A 12,005-nucleotide genomic window follows, 5' to 3' on the forward strand; every position below is an offset into this window, starting at 1 on the left:
GATGAGAGTAGAAAGAGTATTTGATGTTCAGCTGAAACAGACCAGATTGAATCAGAGGATCAAACAGTGCTAAGCTGAGTGTAGACAGAGGAGGAGGAGGAGTGAAGGGTATAAAAAGCTGCAGCTCTCTTTCCGCCGAGTTCAGAAACTCAACCATCGCTGAAGTTTCATCACATCAGGTTTGTTTTGTGTTGACCAGCTGAACAACAACATGCTCCAACGGTAGGTTTATTCGTCACCTCAGAAACTTGAATAGTTCACTTTATTAAACCAACTTTATCAAAATCAGAGCTGGAGGAAGCTGCTGACTGTCACATTACTGCTTATTACTGTAGTGGAGTAAAAATGTGACAATTCTTTCGATTAACAAAAGTATTTCCATTTTCTGACAAGAACAGTTTAGTGTTTTTGACCAGGACATTAACCTGAAGGCAGAAATGGATTTTGAGTGACTCAATATGAAGGAAAGCTGCAATCCAAACTAAAAACTAAATTAAAATAAATAACAGAATTTTTAGTTTTGGTTTTTCAGTGAACTTTAAAGCTGATATTTCTTAAAGTTCAGGACTCGCTTTCGTTGTGACGTCAGGGTTCAGTTTTTGTTCGTTGGCCTGTGTCGGTCTGAGTGAATCCTGCAGAAGGACTCCAGTGTTTCAGGATAAAGCAGCCGACACTCGACTCTCATTCTGGACCTTAAAGCTTTTCTGTCTCTGTGTGGATTGGAGCTGGTTTTCTCTTGCAGCTCGTTTCTCTCTATACGTTGGAAAAGAAGAGACGCTTTGTTTTATTTTTTGTGGAGGAAACACAAAGAAACGCGGGTCATTTAACCCTTAGGGCTGAAAGCTGCTTTCTCCACGGTCACCACACCAGAAACTCACTCTGCCTGTTATTCATTCCTTATTTTACATTTGGCACTTTACACAAATGAGTTTGTTTTGTCCAGCTATCATTCATGTGTGCCTTCAGTTTATTCATTTAATTTTTAGTTTTAGTTTTAGTTTGGCTTGTTCATGATGTTATCTTAAACTTTTTTGTCTTTTGACTGGACTATGAGAGACCTTTGTGTTTATTTAGATTTTAGAAGGTTATATCTTCGTCCTGTGTGACTGCAGCATGTAAACATGTCGGTCAAATTGAATCAGTGTCTGTGAATCGAAAACTAATGTGTGTGTGTGTGTGTGTGTGTGTGTTACAGGTGTGTTGTGTTGCTGCTTGTTGCCCTTGCTGCTGTTTCTCTGACAACTCCCGTCCCAGGTAATCTATACCATCATCACTCATCATCACTGATCATTAATGTTAATTAATTTGTTATCACTAATGATCAATATTGTTCACTTTAGCAATACCCAATATTAATTTGAAATGATTCATGAATAATAGATTATTTTATGTCTTTGTAATTGATTTTCAAAGATTCATAATCAATCAGAAATGAATCATTATTAATGAATTTCATTGATTTGTGCAGTGACACTTTTTACTTTGCACAGTTAAACTTACTAAATATTAGGACTGATTTTTAAAATTGTGTTATTGGTTTGTCCATTAAAAATGTCATATGGTGTCATTGTTAGTTTATATGTGACTAAACTGATTAGCTTTGAATATTAATATCCTACATAAAAACTAAAATAACGATATCGACATGGAAGTAATATGTTACTATCCTCAGATATTTAGTGTTAGATCACAATCAACACAGTGTTTCCATGGTGACATCACTGTCATCCCAAATGATCAGCCAATCAGAGCACATCAGACTGTTAATCAGACATACAGCATCCTCTAGAGGCCACAGCCATCATTACAGCTGCAATCACATGATGCATTATGTTTCAGCATGTTGTAGAAATGATCTCAGGTCCTAAAGTCTTTATTTTACCACAACTTATGTCCATCCATCTATCTATCCTTATCTCTGGGTGAAAGGCAGAGGTACACCCTGGACAAGCACACCTTAAGTCTCAAATTTAATAAACGTACCTGTGTCTGTGTTTCAGAGAGAAGTGCAGCGCTGCTGACTCAGCTGAACGGTAACACATATTTATTTTTATTTCCTTTATATTTCATTTCCTTATGGAGACTTCACACTGACTTACACTAACGATAACCATAGCTCCAATTTACCAAAACTAAACCAAGCCCCTTCATTAACCTAAGTCCCCACAGTGTAATACCTGCACATCCACACACTGACAGCTCAGGTGTGTTGTTTAATTTGTTGTTGTAGGAGGACCTACAGGTGAACCTGTGACTGTACAGCCAGGTAGTAACACTATGCACATAAACACACTGTATACAAATTACACACATCATTGTACAACATGTTTATTTGACTTCACAGGTGATACTGACAGAACTGACTCCGTTGAACAGACTGAAGGTAACCTTACCTGTCTGTTCACCTGCCTGTTCACCTGTCTGTTCACTGTTTGTTCACCTGTCTGTTCACCTGCCTGTTCACCTGTCTGTTCACTGTCTGTTCACCTGTTTGTTCACCTGTCTGTTCACTGTCTGTTCACCTGTCTGTTCACCTGTCTGTTCACCTGTCTGTTCACTGTCTGTTCACCTGTCTGTTCACCTGCCTGTTCACCTGCCTGTTCACCTCTGTTCACCTGTTTGTTCACCTGTCTGTTCACCTGTCTGTTCCCTGCCTGTTCACCTGTCTGTTCACCTGCCTGTTCACCTGCCTGTTCACCTGCCTGTTCACCTGTCTGTTCACCTGCCTGTTCACCTGTCTGTTCCCTGCCTGTTCACCTGTCTGTTCACCTGCCTGTTCACCTGCCTGTTCACCTGTCTGTTCACCTGCCTGTTCACCTGCCTGTTCACCTGCCTGTTCACTGCCTGTTCACCTGTCTGTTCACCTGCCTGTTCACCTGCCTGTTCACCTGTCTGTTCCCTGCCTGTTCACCTGCCTGTTCACCTGCCTGTTCACCTGCCTGTTCACCTGCCTGTTCACCTGTCTGTTCACCTGCCTGTTCACCTGCCTGTTCACCTGTCTGTTCACCTGTCTGTTCACCTGTCTTATGCTTGTCTTGGTTTCAGCTCCCCCAGAATCAGATGAAACAACTGAATCACCAGGTTGGTGTCTGTTGTTCAATAAAGCTATTTTTTTCAAATTGTTTTCTGTTTTGATTTCTAGTTTAGTTTAAAATGTTGTTTTTGTTTTTTAACCACTTCAGACGACAGCGATGGAAAAGATCCTACAACAAAGGAGATGGACATAGCTGACAGTGACAATAGTATTTCTGTCTTTTTTCTTTTTTATGTCTGTTTTATATATGTTCTGGATTAATTACCCTAAGGAATCAGGATCCTCTTGGACCCAAGTCTCAAAACCACCATGAAGAGATTAAATTCTAAAACCAATTATTTCCAGTAACACAACTATTACTACTGTTATTGTTATTATTATTACTGTTACTGCTGCTGTACATTGTACAATATGTTTATTTGTCTCCACAGATGATACTGACAGCACCGACTCCGCTGAACAGACTGAAGGTTCACCTGTCTGTTTACATGTCTGTTTACATGTCTGTCTGTTCACCTGTCTGTTTACCTGTCTGTATGTTCACCTGTCTGTTTACCTCTGTTCACCTGTCTGTTTATGTCTGTCCATTCACCTGTCTGATCACCTGAAAAGGCTATCACATAAAATACTTTTGTTTAACAACATGTTTGTCTCCGTAGGTGTTACTGATAATGTCGACTCTGCGGAACAGACTAAAGGTAACCTGCCTGTTTACCTGTCTGCTGGTCTCTGTTTACCTGTTACTTCACTCAAACCTGGTACTCTTACTACATGATGTTTTGTGTCTGCAGGTAGAAGCAGTCTGGAGGCCTCCACTGAATCTGACTCTGGTAATTACACTAATTCTGTTAATATTCGTCATCGTACTTTTGTACATTGTACACTTATGTTTCCAGTACATGAAACATGGTTGTCCTAGTGTGTCGATCCTGCATATGTGTACATGCTTATATACACAGGTACACTTGCAATCGAAAATATTCAACCTGCTTTGCAAATTAGGTATACTGGCAAAATTACAAACTTTCAGTTGTTTGTAATAAACAAATCAAACAAGAAGAAATTCGTTAGCTCAACCGCACTAATGGTTCCTCCAAATTTAAAACTAAATGCAACTAATGACTGTACATGTAGATATTTTCCTAAACACTTTTTCTAATTTGTGTTTTTACTTAGTTTGCAGTACTGCATCATTTACTATAAATCTAAAGTCAGTCCATGTCTTATTAAGCATTGTTGTGTTGTACTGATGTTTGTCTCTACAGGTGTAAACAGTGAGGAGTCTGACATGAAGCTAACTGGTAAACATACTCACTCCTGATTATCCAGAATCAGACCAATCACATCTCCTTTCATATTTGTACATAGTGACGTCAGCACAGTCTGAAGTAAAGAAAATCATTACATATCTGAAGTAATGAGCCAAAAAACCTGAGCAGTACCAATATTCATATTGCCATTAGTAAAAATTGTCAAATTTCAGAACAGCACCAGATAAAATTCAACTGGGTGACTGATCAGGGACAATCAATCATAAATAACCCTAACCCTCAAAGGAAAAATCACTGTTGATAAAAAACTTCTAAAAATATCAGCCAAACCTACTCCCAGACCCGACGTTACAAAATGAGCAATTAGAAGCATTTCTGAGAAAGCACCATCACCCCTTTTACCACTGCTACTACTGCGAGTACTAATACTGCATCAGTAACTACTGCTGAGTACTAATACTACACCAAAAACTACTGCTGCACGTACTAATACTACACCAACATTGACTACTACTGTGAGTACTAATATTACACCAACAGCGACTACTACTGCGAATACTAATACTACACCAACAACGACTACTACTGCGAGTACTAATACCACACCAACTACTACTGCGAGTACTAATAGTACACCGACAACGACTACTACTGCGAGTACTAATACTACACCGACTACTACTGCGAGTACTAATACCACACCAACTACTACTGCGAGTACTAATAGTACACCGACAATGATTACTACTGCGAGTACTAATACTACACCGACTACTACTGCGACTACTACTGCGAGTACTAATACTATACCAGCAATGAAAATTACTGAGTACTAATACTACACCAACATTTCTGTTACCAGTTACTGCTCCTGGTACTATAACTGCTGCTTTTCGGTAACGTGCGTATCTGACGTCACTGATGACATCATCGCTCACATTATGACATCATCACATTGACAGGAGTGTTTATTTCCACAGATGCTGCTGACGGCCTTGACTCTGTTGAGGCGTCCGAAGGTAACATCTGTTCTCCTGACTCCACGGTTCATTCTTCTGTCTTCGTCCTGCGTGTCTTCAGTTCGTTTGTCTTCCTCGTCTGAAGCAGTAAAATGAGAAGATCCATAGAAACAAACAAATAAACATGTTTTTCTATGTTTCAGCTCCTTCAGCTTCAACTGAGACAACTGAATCAGGTCAGTGCATATTCTGAGCTTTTAGCCACATTAGCTCTGCTGAGTTCAGCTATAATGTCCTGAAACACTGCAGCATTAACAGAAACTGTCGTCCTAATGATGATATTTACTGGAATTAAATATAATTATGATTACCAGACATTTGGCAGAAAACAGGAAGAAACATAGTTTTTCCACTAATGTCAGATATGGAAGCTGCCGACGGCTTTGCACTGATGTAACTACGGTAATATGAATGTTGGGGTTTGTGCAACTGCACGGATGTACAGTATATAGAGTGTGTAAATATGACTTGAAACATTATGACCAGCCTGAGCTCCAGCCTGAGCCCCACACACTGCAGGGTGATCACTGTGTGCGGACACGTTGCTCCCATCGTTTTGAGATCTTCTGTTGGTTCGGGCCAAACAGGACGGTCTTCGTTGATGGTTTATGGTCTGGTCTTTACCACTGCTGACTAGGAGTTCCCCACACCCAAACTCTGAGACAGAGAACTGTTTACGTTTGCGCTTAATAAACCCCAGATCCTGATGTTCAGGGACATGTTACGTCTGTGAGTGTTCATGTCTATGTATAGCAGGTACTGTGCATTATCATTATTGTATTTCTGTTCAGTTTAGCACAGGAGGTCTGGGTGATCTGAAGCGCCTCTGATCATGTTCTGTGTAGAAATCAAACAGGACACAAATGTGGGCTCATGTCAAGTTTTATGTACAGTAGGAATAGTGTTATTATTCCCAGTAGTACACCAGCTCTACCAGTAGTCTTAGATAAACAGAAACGTCAGAACTTATCTTTCGAGTGAAGATGTCAGCCAGGTTGTGATGTTTGTGTGACTGGCCTAGATCACCCTCTCTGTCATTTACCAGAGGCATCATTACAGATCATTAGGTGTGCAGTTATGATATTGTTCATCCTCAGAAATGGAGGAAACTGCAGCCAAAGGAGAAACAGACGACAGCGCTGCCCCCGATGTAGACTCAACAGAAAACACTGATGATGTTTCTGAGTCTGCGGCTGTGGTTGCCACAGCAGAGAAGAACGACAGCCAGAGCAAAGACGACAAACAGAACAATGACGACAGCCAGAAAGATGACGACAGCCAGAAAGATGACGACAGCCAGAAAGATGACGACAGCCAGAAAGATGACGACAGCAGTGACGTTGACTCCACTGAAAACTCAAACACCGACAGCGTCACTGACACTGAGGCCGAGCGTCAAGAAACCACAGGAAACAAAGATGACAGCCAGGCCGAAGACGACGGTGAGGACGAGAGCGAGGAGCCAGTGGAGGAGGAGGGTGAACGAGACGAGATACGTGAAAGAGAAATGTCAGAGGAGGCAGAAGCAGCAGAGGAGCAGCAGGAGGCGATCACAGAAAAGAACAATCATGAAGGGGATGATGACAGTGAGGCCGAAGACAAAGAGGACGGGCACAAAACAAGCAAAGCTGACAGTGACACGAATCCAGCGGACAGTGACAGTAGGGACGTGGACAATGAAGCTGAGTCCGACAGTCAGGACAGCAGTGACCCGCTGGACTCTGACGTCACAGAGGACAAGGGGGGAAACCAGGACAACTCTGCAAAGTCAGACTCTGAGGATGCTGAAGAGCAGAGTCCAGAGACACATGACTCCACTGAAGGTAAATCAGTCATATGTTGCTTGCGTTTATAAAATGTTTAGTTGAACTAAAGTTCAAAGTTCAAAAGTGCAGGACACTGAATTTAGAGGTGTCAAGATGTGAAATGCCAAGATGAAGAATTCAGAGTTTATCAAACGGCATCAAATTAAAGAGTAACAAACATTTAGTGGCCGACAAATAATTTTATGGCCTCACCTCAAAGTTTCATCAGGGAATAAAGTGTGTTAGTGAAGGAAAAGCTTCTGTTCCTTTATGTTAAAGTTTTCATGCTATTTTTGTTGCAGCGTCACCTGCTGACCAACCAGACCAACCTGATGACTCCATCGCTGCCACCACACAGGGTAATGCTCATACAGCAACAACATAGTTCCCTCAGTTAGTTCTCAGTGGGTAGGTGGTTGAGGTCTAGGTGCAGGATCACAGTCAGTTTTTGGCCTCAGTCTGGGTCCTGAAATTGACCAAATCCCAGTAGATAAATAATGTCTCATCATCGAGTCTGTGGCCTCCTGTCAACTGATGAAGAAACTATAGCAAAGCAGTGACGGGTTCATTTTATTTATTGTTTAATTAACAAGACGAACAGAAGTAAAACCTCTGTTTTCTCCTTTTAGCTTCGATTTAGACACTTGGCCTCTGAACTGGGGAAGCTCACCGACTCCAGGTACCAAAACACCACCTCCTTTACTGCACTTCAGTCCACATGTTAAATAAGACTACAGACACTACCAGTCTGTGATCCTCTTGCTATTAAAACCTGGGATAGTATGATCTTTGTTTGGGTCCAACTCAAATACTGAGGAAAAATTCACATTTTCAACATGAGACGCAAAAATTAAGAGTCAGTGAAGGATTTTGGCACAAATTGAACATCGTTCCTTAACTTTAATGTCTGCACATGATCACAGAGATTATTGGATTTTAATTATTGATGGATTATTGTTCATCATACTACCTCCATACTGCTGGGTAGCTGACGTTAACTACCTTATATACTTCTAATTTGAAGTACTTTATATACCGCTGGGTAGCTGACGTCAACTACCTTATATACTTCTAATTTGAAGTACTTTATATACAGCTGGGTAGCTGACGTTAACTACCTTATATACTTCTACTTTGAAGTACTTTATATACCGCTGGGTAGCTGACGTTAACTACCTTATATACTTCTAATTTGAAGTACTTTATATACCGCTGGGTAGCTGACGTTAACTACCTTATATACTTCTAATTTGAAGTACTTTATATACAGCTGGGTAGCTGACGTTAACTACCTTATGTACTTCTAATTTGAAGTACTTTATGTACCGCTGGGTAGCTGAGGTTAACTACCTTATGTACTTCTAATTTGAAGTACTTTATGTACCGCTGGGTAGCTGAGGTTAACTACCTTATGTACTTCTAATTTGAAGTACTTTATGTACCGCTGGGTAGCTGAGGTTAACTACCTTATGTACTTCTAATTTGAAGTACTTTATGTACCGCTGGGTAGCTGACGTTAACTACCTTATATACTTCTAATTTGAAGTACTTTATATACCGCTGGGTAGCTGACGTTAACTACCTTATATACTTCTAATTTGAAGTACTTTATATACCGCTGGGTAGCTGACGTTAACTACCTTATATACTTCTAATTTGAAGTACTTAAGGAACTAAAGTTATCAGATAAATGTGTCATGACAAACTCCCCACACTTCACAAACACAAACTCTACACATCCTGTACTACATTTGGGCAAAATACAAAGAAAAAACGAACAATTAGAGCAGAACTAATTGAACACAAGTGTGAACATTCATTTTTCAGCATTTTTGATATTTTGACTAATGTGGCAATGACTGTTTCACATAAATATGCTCATTAATAATCTTGTAATTTTATGTTTTCTTGTCAGAGCCCATCGCGTCTCCAGTTGCCGTGACGACGACAGCAACAACAAACTAAAGTGCATCTACACTTTAACCTTTAGCTTTCTGCTGTTTTGCTCCTCATCCCTGATTGTTTTTTTTTTAAATGGCTGCTTTAGTTTCTATCAAAATGAGAAAAAAATGTGTCTTTGTGTCTGTGTGACCTTTAACCTCTGCCTTCAGTCTAACAGTAAACCAGCGTCTGTGTCCACACATTAAAGTGTACATACATCATTCACTCTCCAGGCATTAATCACAGTTTTCAAAATAAAATGTCCGTGACAAAAGACTGTACACAGAGGAAATGCTAATAAAGGCTGAACTTACTGACTCTTTATTTTCAGGCAGCACCAGTTTCACTTGTTTTTGCCCAATCAGATCTTTCCACAGTCATCATGGGTCTTCTGCCGACATGATAAGTAGGTCAAAACCAGTATAAATATAAACAGTATAAATATAAACCAGTATAAATATAAACAGTATGAATATAAACCAGTATAAATATAAACAGTATAAATATAAACCAGTATAAATATAAACAGTATGAATATAAACCAGTATAAACAGTATAAATATAAACTACTATAAATATAAACAGTATGAATACAAACTATAAATACAAACTACTATAAATACAAACTACTATAAATACAAACTATTATAAATACAAACTACTATAAATATAAACCAGTATAAATATAAACAGTATGAATATAAACCAGTATAAATATAAAACCAGTATAAATATAAACAGTATGAATATAAATAGTATGAATGTAAACTAATGTAAATATAAACCACTATAAATATCAGCTGATTGATGTATTGATTAGTTTGTGCCAGTCACTCACTCACTCACAAGCTGCACATTTCCCAGGTGGCTCCTGTCCACAATGAAAGATATTGATCTGTGATACTGAGATATGATATTTTTGGATCAGATAATGGTAAAACTGATTAAATGGTAAAAACCTGAGGATGTGTGGTTTTTCTGCAGGACATGAAAAACACTCACCAGACCCTTTGTTTTTATACAGGAATATTTCTTTAATATTTGCTCTCTGTGTTTTTGCAAACATGTTTCTGATATATGAAATAACTATATGTGCTTTACACTCTGTGCTTTTCTGTGATATTTTAACTGAACTTATCTGGGTTTTGAATGCATTTCCCAGTATGTGCACCCAGTCATCCATGATCCATGCTGGTTGTTCCTACAAAGGGTCACAGGAGGCTGAGCCAGACTGGATCTCATGTCCCAGCACGTGTGCACAGAAAATCAAATGTGCAACAACATTTTTAACTAAAACCCCATCTCACAGGTCATTCAAAACAATAGGGTACCAGTAATACCAGTAGTACCAATAGTTTGTAAAACCTTTAAGTTCAACTATTTCAGAGCTTTCACCTTTTCTTTCACCTGTTCTTTTACTTGTTTTGTTCACCTGTTGGTTACCTACCCAACCGTCACATCTGTATATCACCTTTTTGTTTTTGTAATTCTTGGTAGTAAAGGACTGTCAGATCAGGGCTGACAGAGAATTGATATTTTATGCAGATAGAGCCTGGAGCTGATTACAGGTGTGTTGGAGGGGGAGGAGTCAGGTGACCTGGTGCCACAGGTCGCTGACTTGAGACGAAGGAGATGAAGTTTCGCTGAGACGATGAATGAAAACTGACCTGCAGGTCCTCAGAGGTTAATTGGGGGGGGGGTCCTGGCAGGACAAAGAGTGCTTGTTTCAAAGAGGCTCCTGATTGGTTATTGGGGTCGTGGCTGAGGCCAATGGCAGGGGGAGAGTCAGTGGAGCCTGACATGCTCAGTGTGTAAAATAAAACTGTTCAGGTGAGTTTCACATGGAAGCAGCCGAGAGATCGATATCTGTGAGAAGACATTTACCTTTACCTGAGACAGACACACACCTGCGCACAGGTGGAAAAAGTCATCAGATCATTTACTGGTGCAATTTTCACTGATGATAGGGTGAAGATTAATTAACCCCTCATCTATTCTTTCTACCTGTTGTTTTGCCTGTTGCACACTGCCCCCTATCTCATATCTAATAAAGATAAGCAGCTGAGACTTTTTTCTTCCATCAAGGTTTTTTGAGTAGCCTTTGTGATCCCATGTATCTACGTATTTTCCAAAATAAAATATTTACACAACCTTCACTGATGGTCTTCATAAATGCAGAATAATGAGACTCAGTAACGTTTCTGAATATTGTTTTCCACTGTGTCCCACAGCTCTTGGTTACAGTTGGACATAAGGATCAAAGGTCCAGATGAGCTCCAGTCATTCAGAACCAAGCTGGACCAGACTATACCTTAAAATGCCCTTAATTCCTCTTCTGGACCTTATCCCAGAGTCCAGCCTGGCTCCAAATCGGTTCTGATTTCAGGACGTCCTGTTGTAGAGACAGACTCATGTTCCACCCTGATTCCCACAGTCAGCAGGAAACTCATTTCAAAATAAAAGCACAGGTCACTGGGTTTTCACACTGAAAGAGGATTTAGGTTCAAATCCGTGATTCACAACCTGATGTGCACACGACACCTGAACATTTTCGTGGCTTGATGCACAATAGCTGCCACCAGTCAAACCCACTGGACACAGACTGTAGCAATGGTCATGGCCCAGTAAGAGGAGCTTCCCATCAGACCACAGAATGCATGTTACAACACAAACACACACACACACTATGAAGGTCTCATAGAACCAGTCACCTTTAACTCAAACGGACTGACTATGGAGCTGTGTGGATCCAAACAATACAAACAGTTTCCTCAGGGTTTAATTTCAGGAAGCTGGAGCAAAGACATTGAAATAGAGTGACAGGAAATCTGATGTTCTCGGGTCACAATAAATTCCTCTAAAATGTGTTTGCTGTAAAGACATTTATTGTCTGAAAATGTTTTTGTAAAAGTTTTAATCTCCCAATGGCAGATGA

The 12,005-nt window shown here is 39.9% G+C and overlaps 1 protein-coding gene across 1 annotated transcript; it reads left to right on the top strand.

Annotated features, from left to right (window-relative positions):
- Positions 1-89: 89 nt before the first annotated feature.
- On the top strand, positions 90-9,394 carry stm (starmaker). Its single transcript, XM_026300019.1, has 17 exons — positions 90-222; positions 1,196-1,254; positions 2,001-2,033; positions 2,231-2,266; positions 2,345-2,383; positions 3,046-3,081; positions 3,183-3,242; positions 3,466-3,504; positions 3,694-3,732; positions 3,826-3,864; positions 4,300-4,335; positions 5,286-5,324; positions 5,468-5,500; positions 6,422-7,147; positions 7,432-7,488; positions 7,759-7,808; positions 9,045-9,394. Exons 1-16 carry the CDS (start codon positions 212-214, stop codon positions 7,767-7,769), a joined length of 1,293 nt encoding a protein of 430 aa, XP_026155804.1. The 5' UTR covers positions 90-211; the 3' UTR covers positions 7,770-7,808; positions 9,045-9,394.
- The last annotated feature ends 2,611 nt before the right edge of the window (positions 9,395-12,005 follow it).

Source organism: Mastacembelus armatus, chromosome 11 (assembly GCF_900324485.2).
Source record: "Mastacembelus armatus chromosome 11, fMasArm1.2, whole genome shotgun sequence".
Lineage (NCBI taxonomy): Eukaryota > Metazoa > Chordata > Actinopteri > Synbranchiformes > Mastacembelidae > Mastacembelus > Mastacembelus armatus.

Bases quoted from the DNA above. Each gene is read 5' to 3' on its own strand.
- stm (XM_026300019.1), top strand. The intron at 3,082-3,182 runs GTTGGTGTCTGT...TAACCACTTCAG, and splicing joins TGAAACAACTGAATCACCAG to ACGACAGCGATGGAAAAGAT. The intron at 4,336-5,285 runs GTAAACATACTC...TTATTTCCACAG, and splicing joins GTCTGACATGAAGCTAACTG to ATGCTGCTGACGGCCTTGAC.